Here is a 23,651-nt window from a genome sequence, read left to right on the forward strand (position 1 = left end):
CGAGGAAAGCACCCCAGAGCAGCACTGACCAGCACAAGTCCTTGTGATGGTCAAAGTGTCCTCTATCTGTGCTGTCCAAATCAGTAAGTAGCCCTGAGCTAGTGTGACAACTGCATTTCTAACTGGACCGAATTCTAGTTAATGCAAACATCTTCATGTGGCTGGTGCCAGCAGAATGGACAACACAGCCTTACATCATCCTCTGGCCACTAACATACTGGCTTCAGCCCATCTCCCCAGCCTCAGCTGGCCTCTCCCTCGTAGGCACGGTGGGAAGAGGGGAAAGGCGACTTCCTGATCAGCATGGTTTTGGTGCAGCCCAGAGGGAGGGGCTAGACAAGCTGACTTAGCATAGTCCTCAGTAAAGCCCTGAGAACCTGGGACAAGAAATCATAACCCAAACACACAAACTATAAGTTATTTATTTGGTCACAGAATCTGGGGTCTGACCCTAAATAGACGGCATTTAGGAAAGGAGGCAGGGGCAGCAGTAAGGGCCAGTCATCGCTCGGCCTCCCCTGTGCTGGCATCAGCGAGCTACCAAGTGATGGCCAAGGGCTGAGCTCAGTGAGAACCTCCCACGACCTTCGACCTCCTGCTCTGGGGAGGGACGCTACTGGGGTCTGTCCAAGGACGGCAGGCCACGCTCATTCTCAAGGTCATCACCCCGGCCTTTGGTCTCTATCAGGGCAGACAGCTGGCAGAGGCTGAGTCCAGGTGGGGATCCTTGGGATTTCTCATCTCCTCCATCTGTGGAGAGAGGGACGGAACAGGATGGGGATGCCACCTCGGGAAAGGGAGGCACCATACAATCCCAGAAGCCCACTAAGGGGAGAGCTTGTGGCCCCCCCTCGGTCTACTCCCCCTGCCCCGGCTACTGTCCCTGCTCCAGCCACCCGAACTTAGGCCAGGCGCCCACCACTGCCTCGGCCAGGACCTCATCCAGGGGCCTGGCCCCTGCGATGCCCACCAAGGCTGTCCAATGACAAACAGTGGCAATCCTTTACAAGTACACAACCCTCAGGTTCCAAAGTGTATTCACCTATGTTTGATCCTCCTGTCTCCTGGTAAGTCCCAGGAGACAGGTGAACCAAGCTCTCCACGACTGCACACTGAAAGGCAGAACAAGGATTTGACCTAGGTCACAGGACTCCAAAATCCAGTGTGCTAAGAACTACCGCCTCACGCTGGAGGCTACTGTCTCGGGACAGTGTGGGCACCTGGAGAGCCCTTGGAACTCTACACCATAGGGGACGGTCACAAAGGGCAGGAGAGCCGCCACCTCCCCCAAACTCACATCCGGAGGCATTTGTCCTTTCCACCACTTGCCACTCTCTGGCCATCTGGACTCCAGTCGACAGCGTATACCTGAAGGGAGGAGGGGGAGGGGGACGGTGGCACAGTGAGGAGGGTGGGGAGGAGGGCCAGGCTTCAATTCCCTCTCAACCACTTGCCCACGAGGGTCGGCCGCACCTCATCCGCATGGCCTGGCAGGTCTGTGGCCAGCTTCTGGGCCTTCACATCCCACACCTTCAGTGTGCTGTCACTGCTGCCACTGACCAAGAGCCGGCTGTCGGCCGACCATGCAATCTGGTACACGGCAGCCACATGGCCACGCAGGGAGGCCAGGTACCTGGGCCAGGGGAAGGAAGATGAGGATGGATATGAGATCTTCAAACACGCCTGAAGGGTCCTCTATGCCCACAGCGGTGGTTCTCAACCTTGGCTGTGTGTCAGGTTTACCTGGGAACTTTTACAAAATCTCACTGTCTGGTCCCCACCCCAGACCAATTTAATCTTTATCGGTCATTACGATGCTGTAAAACTTCTCCAAATGAGTTGCTTCTAGAATGCTTCTTGCCAGGCCTCCATACCTGCTCAACTTTGCAAGCCTCAGAATCCAATGCAGCCGTCTGCTTAGCCCATCTGCACGACACCACCCTCCCCCAACCACCATGACAGGTGCCTGCTGACAGGTGGCATGGAGAAACAGTGGGCCAGGCCCACCTGGAACCTGGTCGGGACAGACTGGCTGTATCTGCTGGTGCAAGTCGTTGGGCCTCTCTGAAACTCAGTTTCCTTATCTTAAAAAGAAACCAGGGCTTCCCTGGCGGCGCAGTGGTTAAGAATCCACCTGCCAATGCAGGGGACACAGGTTTGAGCCCTGGTCCGGGAAGATCCCACATGCTGCGGAGCAACTAAGCTCGTGCGCCACAACTACTGAGACTGCGCTCTACAGCCTGCGAGCCACAACTACTGAGCCTGTGAGCCACAACTACTGAAGCCCGCGCGCCTAGAGCCCATGCTCCGCAACACGAGAAGCCCGCGCACCGCAACCAAGAGTAGCCCCCACTCGCCACAACTAGAGAAAGCCCACATGCAGCAACGAAGACCCAACGCAGCCAAAAAAAAAAAAAAAAAAAAAGAAACAAAAGAAACTGAATGATCTATTTCACAGGGCTGTGTTGTGAAAATACACGGAGACTGACACATAGGTGCCCCTTCGGCCTCAACAACGGTTTCCTTGCTCCTTTTCTCGCCCATGCCTCTGCCTCTCCTCCTAACTAACTGCAAGGGCACTGTGCCTCGTCATAGCAGTGCTTCTCAGACTTGAAAGGTGACCTTAAAATGCAGGTCATCTGATCCCCAAGGTCTGGGATGGGGCCCAAGGTTCTGCATTTCCATCAAGCTCCCAGGTGACGCACTGGCTCACTTTGAGGAGGGCCAGATAAAGACTGGACCACAAACCTACACTTGTGTTGCATCCCCAGCCCTTGGCCAGCTTTTTTTTTTTTTGGCCATGCTGTGCGGCTTCCAGGATCTTAGCTCCCCAACCAGGGATCGCATCCCTGGCAGTGAGAGCACAGACTCCTAACCACTGGACCGCCAGGCAATTCCCTTGGCCAGCTTTAACATCATTTCTCTCCCTAGATACGAAAGAAACTAGCATTTTCAGCGCCCACTTAGTGATGGTGCTAAACAGACCACTTCATTTAATCCTTGTAACAAAGCAGAGAGGTAGGGGGTCTGCACATTCAGAAGAGGAAACAAGAGGCTCAGAAAACCCAAACACTTGCCAGGGCCACACAGCTAGGAAGTGGCAGAGCCAAGCTCCTTCCGGAGGAAGAGCGTCACTCCTCCCCTCCCCACGCCCGCCACTCACTTGCCCGTCCTGCCATCCCACAGCTTGATAGACTTGTCAAAGGAGGCGCTGGCGATGACGCGTGAGTCCGCGGAGAAGAGCACCTGGTTGATGAGGGCCTGGTGCCCCGTCATCCGTGCCAGGGGCTTCTTGTTCTCCGCTGGGGACCACAGGAACAGGGTGAAGTCATCTGAGCCAGATACCAGCCTCTCTGGGCCCCGGCCCTGGGGAGGCACAAAGCGCACATGGTCTCAGAGAGGACAGCCTGACCTCGGCAGCGAACACACCACTGACTGCTCAATACCAGCACGGAGTCCAGGACTGCAGAAAGGAGGCTGGTTACTCCCCCCAAAGGGAGACTTCATGAACATGGGACAGGACCATTTCTATGACGTATAATTACACGAAGAAGCAAGGTACAGAGTGGTGTGTTAAAAAGGGGAAGGAGGGCTTCCCTGGTGGCGCAGTGGTTGAGAGTCCGCCTGCCAATGCAGGGGACACGGGTTCGTGCCCCGGTCCGGGAAGATCCCACATGCCGTGGAGTGGCTGGGCCCGTGAGCCATGGCCACTGAGCCTGTGTGTCCGGAGCCTGTGCTGCGCAACGGAAGAGGCCACAACAGTGAGAGGCCTGCGTACTGCAAAAAAAAAAAAAAAAAAGGGAAGGATTTTACATGTGGGCTTGTATACGCGTGTGTATCTGTACTGTGTGTAGTGTACACATATATGTGTATGTGTATACATAACGTCTCTGGCAGGAGACACAAGACACTGGTAGCACTGGATGCTTCCAGAAGGCACGGATGAAGGTGCAACAGAGATGAGAGACTTTCCACCATCTAAAATGGCCCCTACTGCTTTGTGTTCTCTGCATTTAAAAATATTTCTTTTTTTCTTTTGGCCATGCCGTGCAGCATGCAGGATCTTAGTTCCCGACCAGGGATCGAATCCCGGGCCCTTGGCAGTGAGAGCGCCGAGTCCTAACCACTGGACCACCAGGGAATTCTCCTTTTTGTTTTCCTTGAACCTTAGACCATGTGAATGTGTTACTGAAACTAAATAAAATAAAAAAGAGAGGTACCTGAGGATTGCAAATAAACAGATAAGCAAACAAAACAAAATGAAATAAAATGATCCCCAGCACATTATGGTTTTTAGGATTGTAAACTAGGATTATCAGAACAACTTTCCGGAAAAGGTACGTTCTGAGCTGAGGCTAGAAGGGAGAAGGGCTGAGTGTCTGCAGTGTTTTGGGGACGAGGAGAAGAAGCGCATAGAGCTGGCGGCGCTGGCAGATACTCACCCGCACGAGGCTGTAGCGGCTCAGAGCTCTCTCCTTTAACTCCTGCACTGTGTCCAGGTATCGAAGGAGAGAAGGAACAAGGCTGATGAGAAAATCCAACACAAAGTGCAAGTACCCGCCCCCCCAGCCTAGGTCCGCCTCTCGCATGTTAAGCTTGAGAATTGGCTCCTTCCCCCCCCACCTCCCGCTCACTCACAGGACCCTCGGAGGTCTTGGGCATTAACTGAGGCCTCGGCTGGGTCAAAGGCCCCCGTGCGCAGGGCGTAGTCGGTGCTGAGGGCCATGGTGTTCACCCAGTGGCCATGGCCTTGCAGAGTCCGGCACAGCACGCCCTAGGGCGAAGGGAGACAGGTCAGACACACACAGAGCAGTCTCCACCCCTGGGAACATGCACCCCCAGATCAGCCCCAGAAGATGGGCACTGTGGGACTCAGAAGCAGGGGCCTCATTCACTGTGATCTGAATCAAATCACCCCTCTAGGCTCAAGTCTCTCCTCATTTGTAAAATAAGGGTACCAGCCCAGAGCACTGTTTCTGGAAATATGTTTCACAGAAGGGAAATGTCACAAAAAAGGGCTCTAGTCAAATAAGTTTGGGATACGGCAGGTTCGATAAACCTAAATAGTATTCCTATAGCAGGAAATTTCCAGAGCCTGGCCATGCTAAGGGGTCCTGGAACCTCCGCTATAATGCAGCACCAAACCATAGGACCCCCGTTCCCGAAGCACTTCCCCAACCACCCAGGAAACAGTGGTCAACCTCCCTGGCCCAAGATTTCCCCAGGCTGGTTTCGGGCCTCTCCCAGCTCTTACATCATGAGCCCTCCAGACTTTGATGGTGCGGTCCTGGGAGGCGGAGTAGAGAAGCCCGTCCCCTCCCCACCGGAGACAGGTGACTGACTGTGTGTGCCCAGTGAGGATGCGCTCACAGCGGCCCGCAGCCGTGTCCCAGACCCGCACGCTGCCGTCCTTGGAGCTGCTGGCCACGTAGCGGCACTCGGGGTTGCTGGAAAGAAAGGGGGACATGCCCTCACTTCTGACCTGGCAACGTCTGTCTTCCAACACTGCCTCCCGATCCCCAGCGCGAAGACCAGGGATGATGTCTCGACAGCTTCCTGACCCCAAGATCTGGCTGCGCTGCAAGGTGGCTCTCAGGCCCCGTGATGAGCACCACCGCCCTCCCCCCGCCCCGCCCGCGCAACACAGGTGCAGAAGACCTTCCCCACTGCCTGCCACGCTGTCACTGCCAGTCAGACTGCCTGCCCTGTCCCCTCACATAAGACTCCTCTGCACCAAGCAGGGGAGGGCTACGGCTTTGAAGCCCTGGCTCCTCAATCACCCAGCTGTCAGTGTCACTCACGCATGGAGGGGCTCCCAGCTCAGGGCTGTGATCCACTTGCTGTGGCCGGCAAGGGTCCTGCCCACTTGCTTCCCTGTGCTTGGGTCCCACAGGAGAATCTGAAGGACAGCAGCTCATCGAAAATAACCCTCCCCACCCTTCCCCTGGTCCCACCAAGGGTCCCCCGCCCATCGCCCCTGCTCACCCCTCCCCGAAGACCCCAGAACCTGATTCTGACCCATCTTGCAGGAAGGGAGCCCCAGAATCCCTGCCTAATTACCCTGACCATCTACCTGGCCATTCTTGCAGCCTGAAGCCAGCTTCTTGCCGTCTGGGGACCAGGATATGCTAAGGACCCAGTGTCTGTGTCCTAAGAAAGCAGTGGGGGAGAAAGGGGGACCACACCTTTCTTTATCCCTGTTGCCTAGCAACGCCTGGCACCCTGCAGAAACTCCTTAGCTAGCTGCTGAATAATTGAACGATCGAACAGAAGAGATGAGGCTTCCTAGGCAAAGGGAGAATCCTTCCCAAGTGCTAGGGCCATGCATCGCCGCACAGATAACACTGCCACTTTCTAGTAGTTCCTTATGTGCTGCGTGATATAAAGTTCTTCCACACACATCAGTCCTACAATTCTCATGACAGCTCTAGAGTATGGGGCAAAGCAAGAAGTATCACCCCATTCTCCAGATGAGAAAACTAAAGCTTAGAAAGGAAGCAAGGCCTACCTACAAGATCACCCAGCTAGTGTGAGGTCCCCAGGCCAGCAGCATCAGCAATGCCTGGGAACTTGAAACGCAAATTTCAGGTCACACCCCAGACCTAAGGAGACAAAATTCTGGGGGTGGGACCCAGAAATCTATATTTTAACAAGCCCTCCAGGTGATTCTGATGCACGTTCTAGTTTGAGAACCACTATGGCAGAGACTGGATTTAAGCCTGGTTCTCCTTGCTACCAGGCAGTTAGCCCCTGCCCACAACCCCACGCTGACTCTTCCGTCCAGTCTCTGCTTGTTTGTAAGTGGCTGGCAGGGCTCAAGGGTAAGGTCTCTACCTAGGAACAGGCAGCCACTAACTGGATGTCAAGGGGCTGGAATGTGCTCTGGGCCTCCTCTCCTCCTCAGGAACTAAAGAGCTGAGTGAATCAGCCACCCGCCACTGCGTTAAAACCCCCTAAGTGGGTAACTGGGTACTGACCCTGGCATGTGAAATGTGGTGTCTCAGTGCTGATATCCCAGAAGCGCACAGTAGTGTCTCCAGAGCCACTGGCCAGGTACCTGGGGAAGAAGAGAGGCCACCTGACCTCTGCAGTGAGGACAAGGGGTGGGGCACACCGGAAACACTGCACATGTACATTCCTGCTGCCTAGTAAATCATCTTCTGGGAACAGAATCTGGGACTGGAATTTTCTCTTATGAGAAGTACAAATATAACACGGATGCCATCTGGGAGAAGATCCCAGGAAGCCATTTCTCTCCTTGTCCTTCCTAAATGGAATGGCCACAGTCAAAACCAGATTTAAAGCTTCTTACTATCCTCATAGGATTGTGAGAAGCAAATAAACCCTATTTCTCAGGTGAACAACTAACTCAGAGAGAGGTTAAATGACTTGACCAGGTCACATGGCTAGGAAGGGACAGAGGTGAGCTTGCAGCTCAGATCTCCTGAGGTCAAGTCCAGGAAGGGCTCTTCCAAGGCAGGCATCCTTGACCTTTGGGGACCAAACTCCACCGGGGAAGTCCCTTACTTGCAACCTGAGCCCAAAGCTTGGGTCTATGGTGGGCAGCCGGAGGCCCCATTGAGCATAACTTGGGGGTCCCCCCACCCCCGCCAGCAGTTGCACCCACACTCTCCTCCATGACTCTGCAGCTGTCCTTACTTTCCTGTAGGGCTGAAGGCCACAGAAATGACTGCCTCGCTGTGACCCTCCAAGGAGCTGGTGCAGCGGGTCACAGCACGAACCCTGAAGATAGCCTGTGGCTGGTAGACGATGTCAAGGACCTTCTCTGTCTCCACCGCCTGTGACTCCAGTGTGCTCCCCAGAGACGAGATGATCTCGGCATCATGGACATAGAAAGCCAGTGGCAGGGGATCCTCCTGGAGGACAACAGAAAAGAGAACCCCCCCATCAAAGGATGGGCAAGGCCATCTCCACCAGGGACCCCCACCCTCTGTGAGCTGTGGGCAGGCAACGCTTCCTACTTTTCAAGCCACCCTGCTTGGGTTACCCCCATCATTCCCCATTCAGCAAGACCTTTTTAATCCTTGAAGAGCGACTGCAAGACACACACCACTTCAAAATCCTGTATCTGAATCTCACAACCACCCTGGGAAGGAGGCATTAATATTGATAGATGAAAAAAACTGAGGCTCAGAGCAACTAAGTGATTAACGCAACGTCCTATTGCTAATGCCTAATTCAGGTTCTTCAGAAAGAAAACTAAAGTCCAGGATTAGGGTTAGTATATAGCATTATGCAGCGTTTTCTAAGCCACCAGACCATGCTGCATAATGTGTAAGAAGCATCCAAAAAAGCTGACTGAAAAAGGTAGACCCTCTGCTTCACCCCAGAGTCTGTGTAGTAAGTCTTGGGTGGGGTCCAGGTATTGCATTTTTAAACAGCCTCCCACCCCTCAATAGAGGGCAGCATTCTGATAAACACCGGCTTAGGAGAGCATGAGTTTTAAATCTGACACTCGGCTTCCAACTCCCAATCTACCACCTACTGCGCAGTGCCAGACAAATAACTGAATGGTCTCAGGCAGCACTGTAAAATGGGGATATTAATGACAATGGGAATATAATGAGGAGCTGTGACAAGGAATCACTGTTACGATGCACCCAATGCGTTCAAAACGCGGTCTCTCTCCGCGGGTGAACTCGCGATGGTGGGCGCGTAAAGCGCTCTCACACTGATCACATCTTCCGACCCTCCCCAAGGCAGACGGCACCGCCGGGTTGTTATCACCCCTGTGGGAGAGTAGTGGGGATGTACCCGAGACCTTCGGTCTCCTGATTCCCTGCGTCCCCGACCAGGGCAGCGCCGTCCGCCCTCCGCCGGGCCCGCCGCTCACCTGGGCCAGCAGCGCGTTGCACACGAGCTGCAGCTTGTCCGGGGTGATGTCCACGGGCACGTCGAATGGGGAGCCCAGCAGCTGCCCGCCCTCATCCTGGAACTGCACTAGCAGTCGCTGCACGTCGCGCGTCGCCGCCTCGTCCTGTGTGGACAAGCGCGGCGGGCGTCATGCACGCCGCCCGGACCGAAGGGCCCTAACTTCCGCCTCCCTCCGGCCTCGGGGACCCCGGCCCGAGCGCCCAGCCGCGGCGCCCCCGCCCCCAGTCTGGCCCACCCACCGCCACCACCGTCGCCACCGCCGCCATCCTGTGACCCCACGTGGAAGGGAAAACTCCGGCGGGACGGAGCGCCGCCCCCGTGGTCCAGCGGTGCTGCAATCCGCCACATCGCCCTCTGGTGTTGAGGAGGGGAAGTGTCGCTCCGCGCCTGGCTTCAAATAAATGGATCAAATAAATTAATCATACTTGATGCGAGGCTTCCCTGGTGGCGCAGTGGTTGAGAGTCCGCTGGCGACACGGGTTCGTGTGCCGGTCCAGGAAGATCCCACATGTCGCGGAGCGGTTGGGCTCGTGAGCCATGGCCGCTGAGCCTGTGCGTCCGGAGCCTGTGCTCCGCAACGGGAGAGACCACAAGAGTGAGAGGCCCGCGTACCGCAAAAAAACAAAAAACAAACAAAAAAAAACAACTTGATGCGTACAGAAGCAAGAAATTCCTACAGTTTTCAACAGTGTAGAGCAATAACAATAATGATAATGATAACGATAGCAATGTATCAGGCATTGTTCTAAGTGCTTTACATATGTAACTCATTTAATTCTCACAACTCTTTTCACCCCATGTTACAGATGAGGAACTAAAGCAGAGTCGGACCAGGAGCGCTCTTACCGGAAACCGGGGATCTTCCTGTCAGTTCCTCTCTCTCTCTCTCTCTCTTTCTCGCTCTCTCTCCCCCCTGCATCCAGGGAGTCTCAAGCTCTGCCAATGCTGCCTCATGAACCTATCTAGAATCTGTTCTCTCCATCTCCACTGCCACACTCTGCTCTGAATCAACCGTGGTCCCTACAATAGCCTCTTCACTTTCCTCCCTGTCTCTACCCTGCCTCCTCCTGTGCGTTCTCCACACAGCAACCAGAGTGACGTTTCAAACCAAAACTCTGGTCTGTTACTTTCTGTCCTAAAACCCTACAATGGCTCCCATTACAGGCAGGAAAAAATCAGACTCCTTATAATGGTGCACTCAGCCTTACCTCTCCAGCCACTCCTCTCACTTTAAGATCAAATCTTTCTGGCTATTTCTTAGTTCTTCCAAGTGCTTTTGCCCATGCTGTTTTCTGGAACTGGTACAGACCTGTGCACACCCCCCCCCCCCAATTCATATGTTGAAGCCCTAACCCCCAGTGTGACTGTATTTGGAGATAGACTCTATGAGGATGTAATAAAGGTTACGTGAGGTCATAAAGATGGCATCCAAATTTGATAGGACTGGTGTCCTTATAAGAAGAAGAGGAGAAACAACAGCTCTCGTGTGCTCTCCCTCCGCTGCCCCACACCTCTCTTTGCTCTCACACAGAGAGCAGGCTGTGTGAATACACCGCAGAAGGTGGCTGTCTACAAGCCAGGAAGTGAAGTTTCACCAGAAACCAACCCTAATGATGGCACCTTGAGGCTTCTAGCCTCCAGCACTGTGAGAATAAAAATTTTTTGTTGTTTAAGCCACCAAGTTGTGGTATTTGCTATGGCAGCCTGAGCTGATGAATACAGACAGGAACAGTTCCTCATTCTTCAGGTCTTGCTTTAAATATCCATTCAATCATTTAACAAAGGTCTCTGTCAGACACTGTTCTAGGAGCTCTATGTACAGTAATTCATTCAATCATTTACTCAGGGAAACCTCTGAAACAATGTCATGTTTCCTGATTTCGAAACACCTTGGTATTCTTCAGAAATCACAGATTCATGGAAGTCTTTCATCCATTCATTCAACAAATATTATTGAGCACCTATTACATACCATGCACTGTTGCAGACCCTTGGGATATGTAAGTGAACAAAATAGACACAAATCCTTACCCCCATGAATGTTCTCTGCTTCCATAATCATTCACAGTTTCTGGCACATAGCAAATGCTTAAGAAATGCTTGTGGGGGGCTTCCCTGGTAGCGCAGTGGTTGAGACTCCGCCTGCCGATGCAGGTGACGCGGGTTCGTGCCCCAGTCTGGGAGGATCCCACATACCGCGGAGGGGCTGGGCCCGTGAGCCATGGCCGCTGAGCTTGCGCGTCCGGAGCCTGTGCTCCACAACAGGAGAGGCCACAGCGGTGAGAGGCCCGCGTACCACAAAAAAAAAAAAAAACAACAACTTGTGGAATGAATTACTGAATCAGGATTTGAATCTAGGGTCCCTTGGATCTCTCTCTGCCAATGGCAGGATCCTTTACCATATTATGTCACTGCTACAGAGAGCCGCCCACAAAGGGACCCGGGGTTGGGGACACCATGAAGGCAGGGAATTCACCCATCCATTCATTCGTTTATTCAGTCAACAAACATATATCAGGGCTGGATCTTGTGTCCAGCAGAGCAGTAGAACTTGTCCAAAGTCACAGAGCTGTGTTTTCAAGGTCACAGAGCTAAGAGCAGAATCTAGTGGAGTGATCCCACCTATGCTTTTTTTCCTGCAGTATCTTTCTCAGTTTGAAAGTATAGGGGAGAAGTTGACAGAATGGTAGGAAGTGAAGCAAAGCATCAGCACAAAGACTTCATTCATTCATCCATTTAGGAACATGCATTGGGCACTCATTCTTCCAGGCTCTGTGCCAGGGGAAAACAAACTGCATGAGATGCTATCCTTGCCCTCTGGGAGGGTGCCCACAGCCCAGGCTCAGAGACACAGAAATGCGGGAGAATTCTAAATCCAAGTAGGGACAACCTCATAAATTTCTCTTAGGAACCCTCAGTTGGATGAGGAGAAACAATTCCTGCCCCAGGGGAGACCCTTTCTGGTGATGAATACATTGTTGTTCTTTTTTTAATTAAAATGTTAACATTGAGGTATAGTTGATTTACAATATTACATAAGTTTCAGGTGCACAACATAGTGATTCACAGTTTTGGGTTTTTGTTTTTGTTTTGTTTTTTGGCCGCGTGGAGCAACGTGCAGGACCTTAGTTCCCCGAACAAGGATCAAGCCCATGCCCCCTGCAGTGGGAGCATGGAGTCTTAACCACTGGACTGCCAGGGAAGTCCCTGATTCACAGTTTTTAGTGAATACATAGCTTTTGTTCCAGGAAGACCCCCTTCTGCTGAGGGGGACTCCGCAAGTCCCAGTCAGTTAGGGGGCACAGTTCTTGGTTTCAGGGAATTCCCAGGTTGCTCCAGCTCTTGCTGTGGGAGAAGATTTCAGTCTGGTGGGGGATGAACAGAGCCCGTCCTCTGGGAGCTCCCAGTCTGATGGGAGACAGAGGCTGAATATAGCCACTCCATACAGATGGGGAGGAACCACAGAAGATGTGCAGAGTGGAACAAAGAAACAATCCACTTCCACCAAAGTGAGATAGCAAGTCCATGGGTCTTTCTGTAAAGCAAGGACATTTTCAACAGATGGAAGGGGTAGGGGAGTTGTGGCCAAGGGGAAGAGGGGAAGGAACATTCCTCCTTCTTCTTCCCTCCTCCCTCCAGAAGGGCATTTCTGGATGTCTCCAGTTGGTCTGGGACCTGGGCAGCTGCTCTGTGTGTCCAAGTCTGCCAGCCCCTCAGCTGTCACTCTGCTCCCAAAATAGCAGTGGTGGGGGGGAGGGGAGAGGAGGTTGTTTATCTGAGATGGAGGTGGGTAAGCGGCATTAGAGCCATGCCGAGGGAGGGAGGGTGTGCTGGGGGGGTTCCCGTCCCTCTGGATCTTTCTCTCACTCTTTGGGGTATGAGTGCCTGTGCCCCCAGGACTGCCCCTGAGTGGGGTGCTGGGGCAGAGGTTAGTCAGAACCTCCACGTGGTAATGACTGTCCAGTCTGGGGAGGGGGAGGGCCCTGAGTATCAGTGACAGACTCCAGGGGCACCTGCCCCTGTGGCCAAATATGGTCTGGAGCCACTAGCAGGGCTGATAAAGTCTCCTGGGTGGGGGCTAGGAGGGGCAGACTGACGCTGGCTGGGGGTTCACACGCACCAGAGCAGCACCCCGGGGAGGACAGACCGAGAACACTGTCCTTGTGAGAAAGTGAGCTGGCCTGGAGGGTTCCTTGGACTGGGGAGGGAGAAGGGGGACCCAGAAATTTTAAGGCCTGCAGTGAGAATTCAGGCCCTTGGTGTGTCTAGCTGGGAGGGAGAGAGAGGGGGGAGCAGGGATTTTTTTTTTTAAATTTTATATTGGAGTAGAGTTGGTTAACAATGTTGCCTTAGCTTCAGGTGTACAGCAAAGTGATTCAGTTCTGCATATACATGTATCTATTCTTTTTCAGATTCTTTTCCCATTTAGGTTGTTACATAATATTGAGCAGAGTTCCCTAGGAACAGGGTCTCTGAGACCCCTCTCAACTCGGGCCACACTCTGAGCAAATGCTGTGATGTCCTTCTGGGCAAAGGATTCGCGGGTGCTCCGGGTGGGTCTGTTGCAGGCAGCATCCTCACCTCCCATCCTGGTCGATGGGGCACCTGGTGCTCCAGACCTCAGGCCAGGAGCCCAGCCCCGGGTCTGGAGGGAGGGGACGGCCAGACAGAGCTCATCCTGTCCCCACAGATGGCCGAGGCAGAAGCAGTGCAGCTGAAGGAGGAGGGCAACCGGCATTTCCAGCGCCAGGACTACAAGGCCGCAGCAAAGAGCTATAGCCAAGCCCTGAAGCTGACCAAGGATAAGGCCCTCCTGGCCACGCTCTATCGGAACCGGGCAGCCTGTGGCCTGAAAACGGTCTGGGATGAAGAGGGGCAGGGAGCTGAGGGCCAGGGCTAGGATGCAGGGGTATGGAGGCAGCCCCCTCATCCTGACGGGCACGCCTATCAACCCAGCCCTCTCACTGGACCCCTCAGGTTGGAGAAGGGTGCCTCCCACTGCTTTCTGGTACCCATTGCCTGACCCAGTCCTCTGGGAGACAGAAATTCATCCATGGAGATAGTTCTCATCCCGCGGGAAGCAGCCTCATGGGAAGTGGCATCATGACAGGGGCCTTTCATAGGTTATTTCGTGGCATTTCAACCGCAGACCATGAGGTTGCTGCTGCTTCCATGCCCATATTGCAGATAACAAACTCAAGACTCAGAGGAGGGCTCAGTAACTTCCCCAAGATCTCCAGGTAGTTAGTAGCAGAGCTGGGTTCAAACCCGAGTTTGCCTGATGCCAAAGCTCGTCCACTATTCCATACCCAGTGAGGGGCGCTCCCCTGGCCTCTGACAGTGGCAGCTGCCAGCGAGCCCTCTCTCCTCGCCTCGGGGACCCTCCCTGGCTGTCACTGTGTCGGGCCCACATTAACCAAGTTTCCTCCTTCCCCGTTTCTCAGGAGAGCTATGTTCAGGCGGCTTCAGATGCCTCGAGAGGTGAGCCCCCCTCACTCGGGCCTTGCCCTCCTTCCCTCCCCTTCTGCATCTCTGTTTAGTCTAAGATGCTCTCGACACTCGCAGGGATGACCGATTGTATAAACGCCATCCTGGGCATTGTAGGTGGGGCTTCAGATGTACCATCCTTATGTGAAAGGAGAGCTCCAGAAAAGCCATCCCTAAGTCACGTTTTTACATGTTAAATATGCTGGGGCAGCTTCTTTGCTTAGAAGGTTGCTTCCAGAAATCCTTTTGTCACGGTAAAGACACAGCCAGTTTGTTGGAAGTTTGGATATGTTCATATGGGATGGCGGGGGGAGAGGGCTGGTTCCCATAACCAGGGCATCAGCCTGGTCCACTCTGTGGGGACCGGGCTTCCTGAGGGGAAGACGGAGGCACTATTTCATTCCACAGACACTAGGAGGAATAAACATACGTCAACGCTGGCCATGGAGTGCCTCAACTTCTGAGAGAACTTAGGCTTAAGAGCACGATCAAAATGGGAACACTTCTCCTGGCTGCATTTTTAGGGTTATAATATGCAGAATGAAGGGGATTCTCCTCTGCATAGGTCCGTGTTGGGGTTTGATTTGGTCACTTTTTTTAAGGAGAAACAGAGATAGTCTGGAGTGAGTTCAGAAGGGAGGCACCCAGCTGGAAAGGGGAATGGAAACACGTCCTGTGAAGAGCAGGGAAGTGGCAATATTTAGCTCAGAGAAGGAACTCCCAGGTAGGACAGGGAGCTGCCTTCAAATACCTAAAAGGCTGTCACAAGGAAGAAGGATTGGATTTCATGTCACGTGTTCCAGGGCTAGACTCAAGACAAAAGGGCAAAGTTACAGGAAGATATGTTTCAGGTGGGAGGAGGGAAGGGCTCTCCAAAGGAGCTGTCTGCCTTGAGAAGGAAGGAGCTCCCGGACTGCTGGAGGTATGCAAGCACCAGCTGGATGAGCCTTTGGCAGGGATCACTGAGCCGAGACTGGAGAGTCAGGAATTAGACAAGATGACCCTTAAGCTCCCTTCCAACCCTGAGACTGTAATTCTTACCACCTCCCTAACAAAGGGGAGGCTTGGACCAGATAGTCTACATGGATGCATACTCTCCAAGGAAGGCACAGAAGCCCTGCAGTTGGGGGCAGCGGTGGGGGAGGGGAAGGTGGTCTGTAGCCCGGCCCCCTGAGGCCTTGCCTGTCCCCCTTGCTAGCCATCGACATCAACTCCTCGGACATCAAGGCTCTGTATCGGCGATGCCAGGCACTGGAGCACCTGGGGAAGTTGGCCCAGGCCTTCAAGGATGTGCAATGCTGTGCCACCCTGGAGCCACGGAACCAAAACTTCCAGGAGACGCTGAGGAGGCTCAACACCAGCATCCAGGAGAAGGTGAGCCGGACCCCTGCGCATAAGCCTTGGCTGCCTCTCCCCATTCCTAGTAGGGACCAGTTAGAGGAGTGGGACATCAGGCAGGGCTGGCCTACCTCCACATCCTTGGATGAGTGATCAGAGATGCTGTGATGCTTGTTCGAGGGTGCAAGCCAGCCAGGACTAGAACATCAATCTTTTAAATTCCAGATGGAGGCTTTTTAAAAAACTGCAACTCAGTATGTCTGCACCATGATCTTCCTCTCTGGGGGGACAAAGGCAGCCAGGAGAAACCTAGGACCTGGGGGAAGGGCATTGCTGGGGAATGGAGGACAGCCAGGAACCAGTAGGAACAGGGAATCTTTTCTAGGAAAGTGGAGTGGGGTCGGGAGAACTTGGACCAGAGATGAGGAATCCTGTACCCTAATACTGGCTTAGCTACCGATTTTCTGAGGGACCCCTTGGGGTGTTGCTTTCCCCACTGTAAGAGCGGGAAGGTAACTGATCACGCAGCTCCTTGCTCCAAGACACAGTAACTTCTTTGTGCCTGGGGCAGTCCCATGGTGGGACCATGTCGTACTGTCCAGAGTGCAGACTCAAAGGCTGAGAAAATACAGACTAAGGAGTGATGGAAATAGGTGGCACTGTAGACCAGCAGAAAAAAGCAGTGGGAGGTGCAGACGGAGCTGGCAAAATGGGGGATGATGGATCTGTTAGGTCGCTTTATGAAAGCTTCAGAGCACTGGGGTTGGGAGAGTGAGGGATGAGACATTCAAAAATAACGGTTTTAATTTGCTTGAAAAGGTACTTAGAAACGGCTTCAGGTTTCCGATCCTGGAGATATATTTCTGTTTTAGCCTGTATATATTTTTTAAATTTTATTTTATTTATTTATTTTTGGCTGCGTTGGGTCTTTGTTGCTGCACGCGGGCTTTCTCTTGTTGTGGCGAGCAGGGGCTACTCTTCATTGCAGTGCGCGGGCTTCTCACTGCGGTGGCTTCTCTTGTTGCAGAGCATGGGCTCTAGGTGCACGGGCTTCAGCAGTTGTGGCTCACGGGCTCTAGAGCGCAGGCTCAGTAGTTGTGGTGCACAGGCTTAGTTGATCCGCGCCATGTGGGATCTTCCCGGACCAGGGCTTGACCCCCGTGTCCCCTGCATTGGCAGGCGGATTCTCAACCATTGCACCACCAGGGAAGCCCTTTAGCCCATATTAAAATGTCTAATAGCTAATTGTTTACTAGACTTCAAAACTGGGGTGATGATCCTTTGCCTTCCAAGACTTGTGAAGACCAAATGGGATGGCGAATATAACCAGACTGTCAGCTTTGTGGGGCAAGGACTTGACTTTGTTCTCCATTCTATACAGTGTCTGACTCGTAGTAGTTGTTCAGTAAATGTTTGTTGAATGAATGAATGATGGAGGGAGACAGGAAGCTATTAATTGAGATGAACTTTATGTGGAGCCAACTGGAATGACGGGGACCCCTGCCTGCTTTCTTCCCCACTCCCTCCTCTCTCCTCAGCTCCGTGTGCAGTTCTCCACAGACTCGAGGGTACAGAAGATGTTTGAGATTCTCCTGGATGGAAACAGTAAAGCTGATAAGCTGGAGAAGGTGGGTGCTGGGCTGGCAGCGGGTGGTCTTGGGAGCTGCCAGGTAACTGCGCTTCCACTACAGACTCTGCTCCTGTGTCTGGGCGGTAATGTTGCCGTCAGGTTGCAGGCCAGGGAGGAGGCTCCTTGGAGAAACTAAACAAAATTGATTTTGATATTTTAAAACATTGCATTAAATACAAATTTATTAAATGCATTGCATTTACAAATTTATTAAACTTATTTACATATTACATACAAATTAATTAAATTTATTAAATGCATTGCATTTATCTTGATTACAGAGGTTTTTGGTGCCCCGTAAATTTTGCACCCAAGGTGTCTTTCTTGCCTCACCCTACTTTTGGCCCCGAGAAACAATGACACATTAAAATAATGTTTTATTCCATTTCAAATCATTGCAACAAGTTATTCTGAAATATGAAAATCTTTATTCAGAATACCATCCTCTTAGCCAAATTTGCTGCATTTTTAAAATGTTCCTAGGGACTTCCCTAGTGGTCCAGTAGTTAAGACTGTGCTCCCAATGCAAGGTGCCTGGGTTCAATCCCTGGACAGGGAACTAGATCCCACATGCGTGCCACAACTAAAAGAGTTCGCATACCACAACTAAGGAGCCCATGTGCCTCAACTAAGACCTGGTGCAACCAAATAAATTAATTAAATAAATAAATTTAAAAAAATAAAATGTTTCTAGTCCTTCAGAGGAAAAAAAAAAAAGAATATCTGAATATGTATAAGAACTTGGCAGACAACGCCTGGGGAATTTTTGTTAGTTTAATGGTCAGTAAGTCCATATAATATGCAGCTATCTTTTATAGCAAACTCTTATGAGGACTTAAGTTGTTATAGATGAAAGTAGTTCGAAAAGTACAAAGTCCTTGACTGACAGAGCGATGATGGTTCAGCTCATGCTTGCCTGGGATTCTCTAATCAGCCTCCCTACTTATTTGTCTACCTCCTCCTTTTCCTGCCTCATGAGTTCTTTGCCCAACCCCAGGGTCTCAGGGCCTGTTCAAGGCCTCCTCTCCAGATCTGGGGCCTTTTAAGGAATTTCGATCCTCAGTTGGTTGCCTGTGGTTAAGGAGGGCCGACTGTACTATGCCATTTTATATAAGGGACTTGAGCATACGTGGATTTTGTTATCCGTGGGGGTCCTGGAAAAAATCCCCTGTGGATACTGAGGGATGACTGTATATATATCCTCAAGGAGGAAGGCTTTAGGGTAGGAAGACACTTGAAAACCCAGCTCAACTGTCTATTTTTACAGATAGGAATCTGGGGCCCAGAGAGGTGCTATGACTTGCCCAAGGTCACACAGCTAGCATGTGGCAGAATCAGCACTCAAACCCAGGGCTTTCAAATCCCATCTTGTGCTCTCTCTGCCCACAACCTTCAACCTTCCTGAGAACCCCCTGCAACTTCAGATCTCCCTAAACAGATAAACGAACAAACAATGCCAAAACCATATTCGAAGAACATTTTTTTTTTTTTTTTTCAGTACGCGGGCCTCTCACTGCTGTGGCCTCTCGCAGCATGTGGGATCCTCCTGGGCTGGGGCATGAACCCGTGTCCCCTGCATTGGCAGGCGGACTCTCAACCACTGCGCCACTAGGGAAGCCCCGAAGAACATTTTTCATGGAAAAATAATTTCCCATGTGAAATCACTTCACTTCTGTTAGAAGATAAACTGAGACATATAAAAATTCTAAGAATTTATTTGAGCAAAATCTGTTTGAATTGGGCAGCGCGAAAACAGAAGTGGTTGGGGTACTCCACCGACAGGAGCTAGGAAAAAGACGTTTATAGAAAACAGGTGGAAGCAAAACAAGGGAATTATTTGACTGGCTATAGTTGAAGCAGTTGCATTATTTGGGAAAGGCTCGTTAGCTGTTTGTGACTGGTCATCCTTAAGGTTCGATTTCTTAAACTTGAGGCAATACAGGGTTAGGTTTTGCTTTGTTTTGTGTTTTTTTAAATTGAATTATAGTTGATTTGCAATGTTGTGTTAATTTCTGCTGTACAGACAAGTGTGGTTTGGGTTTGCTTACTTAGTTGCTTAGGCATTGAAGCCACCTCCTTGTTTAATTAATTTAACATTTCCCTACCTTTTTAAAGTCCTTATCCACAAGCATATATACACAGGTTTATTTCACCATAAGTGCAATCAGAGTGAACCTGTGATTCTGTTTCTGCTTACCAATGTTTTTTCCAAGCTTCTTCTGAGTCTTTTCATTTATGACTTTAATGGCTGCAATATATTTCATCCAGTTGGTCTTTATTGCAAGTTACTCTGTTTCTTGTTTTGAATTATATTCTTGGGCTATGTTCCCACGAGTAGGATTATAGGGCAAAAGAATATAAAGATGTTTTGAAGACCTAGTCCTTGCACCAGCCCCTGCACTTGGCTCATGGCCAAGGCCTTCCCTCATGACCTTCATTGTTTCCTCCCTCCTTCAGGCAGCCAACAACCTCATTGTTCTCAGCCGTGAGGAAGCAGGGGCCGAGAGGATCTTCCAGAACAACGGTGTGGCCCTGTTGCGACAGCTTTTGGACACTAAGAGGGCTGAGCTGATGTTGGCTGCAGTACGGACCCTGTCGGGCATGTGTAGTGGCCACCGAGCTAGGGTGAGGGCAGGGCCAGGGTTCATGGCACGGAGGGCTGCTGGTCTGAGGACCTGGCATTGACCTGTGGGCAGGGCGTGGCTGGCATGGATAGACCCTGATACAACGTCTAAAGTGTCTCCCCTCAACCTTGGTTGTATGGCCCCAGATTCAACAGAGATTGATCCTTTTATTTTTTCTTTGAGCTGGGAATGGGTCTGACTAAACAAAGATAAGTTTCTTGAAAGTGGTTTATGCGGAAGAGCTGAATGCAAAGGTTATGATAGTTTACAGTTTTTCATATTAACTCTTCAAAACCCAGTGTGCATTTTACCTCACAAGCACATCTCAATGTGAACTCGCTGCATTACACGTGTTCAATGCCTCCCCTGTGGCGAGTGGCTACTGTATTGGATGGAGCAGCTCTACACCTCTGGAAAGGGGCATGGCTTGTGTCAAGGGCCTTCCCAGGCCATGGGTCCCATGAGGCATTGGCTGCCTGATCTTCTGTCCCTCCTGCACGGGACAGCTATCACTCACTCCCTAACCTGCATGGCAGCTGGAAGGGGAGGGCAGACAGCTGACTGTGCTCCTTGCTGGGGGCGTCTAGGCCACAGCGATTCTCCACGCAGTCCGGATAGACCGAATCTGCAGCCTCATGGCCGTGGAGAATGAAGAGCTGCCTCTGACCGTCTGCAACCTGCTCCAGGCCATCATCGACGCTCTGTCTGGGGAGGACAAGCGAGAGCATCGAGGGAAGGAAGAGGCCCTGGTTCTGGGTAGGAAACAGTTTTCAGCCTTGGTTCAAGGGGGTGGAGGCAAGGAAGTGTCAGTTACCACCTTAGACTGGGCGTTCCATGCATGTGGAGGTGGCCTGGTTATATTTTTACATTTATTTTCTGATGATAAAAGTAACAGAGGCACAGCTGCATAATTTACAACAGCTAAAAGGTGGAAGCATCCCAAGTGTCTATCGACGGATGAATGGAGAAACAAAATGTGGTGTCCATCTATACAGTGGAGTATTCTTTGGCCTTAAAAAGGCAGGAAATTCTGACACATGCTACAACATGGAGAAACCTCGAGGACATTATGTTAAGTGAAATAAGCCAGTCACAACAAGACAAATACTGTATGATTCCATGTATATGTGATTTCGAAAACAGTCAAACTCATAGAAACGGAAAGTAGAATGATGGTTACCAGGGGCGGGGGAGGAGGAAATAAGGAATTGTTTGATGGGATAGAGTTTCAGTTTTGCAAGGTGAAAAAAAGTTCTGTGGATGGATTGTGGTGCTGGTTGCACAACGCTGTTTATGTGCTTAATGCCACTGAACTGCATACTTTAAAACAGTTAAAATGGTAAATTTTATTTTATGCATGTTTTACAACAATTTTTATAAGTAACAGGGGCTTATGGAGAAATGTGGAAAATTTTAGAAATATGTAAAGATGAAAAAAATCCCAACAACCTGTAATCACCCCTCCAGATAACCACTACTATCACTGCCATGTGTATCCTTCCAGTCTTTTTTCTATAAAGTATTTTATTTATTTTTAAATTAATTAATTAATTATTTTCTGGGCCTGCATTGGGTCTTCATTGCTGTGCAAGGGCTTTCTCTAGTTGCTGCGAGCGGGGGCTACTCTTCATTGCGGTGCGTGGGCTTCTCATTGCGGTGGCTTCTCTTGTGGCGGAGCACGGGCTCTAGGCGTGCAGGCTTCAGTAGTTGTGGCTCACGGGCTCTAGAGCACAGGCTCAGTAGTTGTGGTGCACGGGCTTAGTTGCTCCGTGGCATGTGGGATCTGCCCGGACCAGGGATCGAACCTGCATCCCCTGCATTGGCAGGCAGATTCTTAACCACTGCGCCACCAGGGAAGTCCCCCTTCCAGTCTTTCTTCTATCCCTCCATATAAATATCTATTTAACAAAGTTGGGATTCAGCTATGGATATTTTTGTGTTTTTCTCCTTTCTGAGCATTATATTACTATTGCATACCGTTTAATATTCTTAAAGAGGATTCCTTTTTACTTGAATAATTATTAATTTAACATTTGTCTCATTCCTGCATATATGCACATACAAACTCAGGCTTCTTCCTGTATATCCAGGTCCTAGACATCATTTTACAACTTCCTGCTCTGGCTGGGAAGGTCACAGAGGCAGGTTCACTCATAGAAAGCTTGATCTTAAATAATTTCATTACATGCCATTGTATGGATATATCATAACTCATCAATCAGCTCTATATTGTTGGAGATTTAGATTGCCTTTAATTTCATACTTATAAAAAACACTTCGGTAGCTATTCTTAACATAAACCTATATTTGCATTTGTAATTATTTTCTTGGAACAAATTCCTAGAAATGGGAGTACTAAGTTAAATGCTATGAACATAACTAAAGGTCTTTCACTACCTTACTTTCGAACTCCTTTTGAGAGGGTGCATCAGTTTTTACTCTCACCAAGTGATGATAAGAGTTCCAGCCTCAAATCATTCTCACCAGATTCAAATACTATCATTCTTAAAGATATTTTCCTATTCAGTAGGTAATAATTATCTGTTTGAATTTTTAAAATTTACGAATTAGACATTATTTTTCCTTATCCTTATTAGCCATTTGGATTTCTTTGTCTTCAAATGGTTTGTTCATGTTGTTATCTATTTCCTCTGTTGGAGTATCAGTGTTTTTCTTATTGATTCCTAAGAGCTCTTTGTGTATTAGTAATTAACCTGCTTGGAGTCTTGAATTCTTGATGTGGTTCTGACTTACTATGGTAAGGATCCTTTTCTGCACTAGAATTATTGGAGGGTCCAACATGGCTTCACTCGGATGGCTGGTGGTTAACTGGAGATGCTGGCCAGGGTATCTTGGTTTTACTCCTTGTAGCCTCTCTGGTGGGCAGCTTGGGTGTCTATGTAACATGGTGGCTGCATTTTGAATGGACAAGCCCCAATGTGTAAGTGCTTTTTAAGCCTCTGAGTGTGCTGTAAGGTCACATGAGCAATCCAGGGCCAGTGTGGGAGGGGACTCCCCAAGAGAATGAATACTGAGAGGTGTGGTTCATTGGGGGCCATGATTTCCTCCGGAGGGAGTGAGCTGTTGGACATCTCTGCTGAATAATTCTTCCATATATTGATTTCAAATCTGTCCCCTTGTAATCCCACTCACTTCTGGTCCCAGTTCTACCCTGTGGAACCTCACAGAATAAGTCTGTTATCTCACGCTCATGACATACTTTTATCTGAAGACAAGCTATCATGTACATTTGTGTCTTTCCTTCACCAGTTAGATAGCCCCATTCCTTCATCATTTATTTATATGACATGGCTTGGAGATCTTTCCTTTTCTACTTGCCTGCCTGCTTGCCTTTGGGCTACAATCTAGAATGAGGACAAAAATCTCCAAGTTCCAGAGAGTTCAGACCGCAAAAGCAGGAGGAGGCATTTGCCTTTAAGATCCCCAGTGGGCAGGGAAGACCTGGCATCCCAGGCAAATGCTTGAATTTCAGGCTCCCAGCATGTCTGAATCTGCGGGGAGTAAAATGTCTATAAAGGAGTGTCAATTTCCTTTCTGGAAAACAGTTTATTAAATCAGTGTATTAAAAACGGCACGAAGCACCTTTGGATCCCTGCCCATCGTTGCCTGGGAGTGAAGAACTTTCTAAGAACCAGACTGTTCAAGAATGGAATGGG

At 50.5% G+C, this 23,651-nt stretch overlaps 2 protein-coding genes across 5 annotated transcripts in view; one reads left to right on the plus strand and one right to left on the minus strand.

Moving 5' to 3' along the window:
• Positions 1-433: 433 nt before the first annotated feature.
• On the minus strand, positions 434-9,165 carry NLE1 (notchless homolog 1). 2 transcript variants are annotated; one of them, XM_082678347.1, is made up of 13 exons: positions 9,135-9,165; positions 8,855-8,998; positions 7,660-7,877; positions 6,978-7,057; positions 6,074-6,150; positions 5,802-5,899; positions 5,255-5,447; positions 4,639-4,774; positions 4,443-4,489; positions 3,164-3,366; positions 1,474-1,633; positions 1,298-1,368; positions 434-750 (listed from the first exon to the last, which is right to left on the minus strand). In XM_082678347.1, the coding sequence occupies exons 1-13, from the start codon at positions 9,159-9,161 to the stop codon at positions 738-740; spliced, it is 1,467 nt and encodes a 488-aa protein (XP_082534473.1). In that variant the 5' UTR covers positions 9,162-9,165; the 3' UTR covers positions 434-737. The 2 variants fall into 2 exon arrangements, with proteins under 2 accessions (XP_082534473.1, XP_082534474.1); XM_082678348.1 differs by lacking the exons at positions 434-750; positions 1,298-1,368; positions 1,474-1,633; positions 3,164-3,366 and adding an exon at positions 3,401-3,777.
• Positions 9,166-12,875: 3,710 nt separating this feature from the next.
• UNC45B (unc-45 myosin chaperone B) overlaps positions 12,876-23,651 on the plus strand; it is a 30,235-nt gene continuing 19,459 nt past the window's right edge. The window contains exons 1-7 of one of the 3 annotated variants that reach the window (XM_082679849.1): positions 12,876-13,066; positions 13,586-13,753; positions 14,340-14,376; positions 15,581-15,756; positions 17,259-17,348; positions 19,808-19,975; positions 20,562-20,730. In XM_082679849.1, the coding sequence (XP_082535975.1) occupies positions 13,586-13,753; positions 14,340-14,376; positions 15,581-15,756; positions 17,259-17,348; positions 19,808-19,975; positions 20,562-20,730 (808 nt within the window). In that variant the 5' untranslated portion in view covers positions 12,876-13,066. Of the gene's footprint in view, positions 13,067-13,585; positions 13,754-13,811; positions 13,873-14,339; positions 14,377-15,580; positions 15,757-17,258; positions 17,349-19,807; positions 19,976-20,561; positions 20,731-23,651 lie in introns of those variants that run through there. The other 2 variants (XM_082679850.1, XM_082679851.1) reach the window with 2 other exon arrangements.

The sequence above is a fragment of the Grampus griseus genome, assembly GCF_964374135.1.
Source record: "Grampus griseus genome assembly, chromosome: 20".
In the NCBI taxonomy this organism is placed as follows: domain Eukaryota; kingdom Metazoa; phylum Chordata; class Mammalia; order Artiodactyla; family Delphinidae; genus Grampus; species Grampus griseus.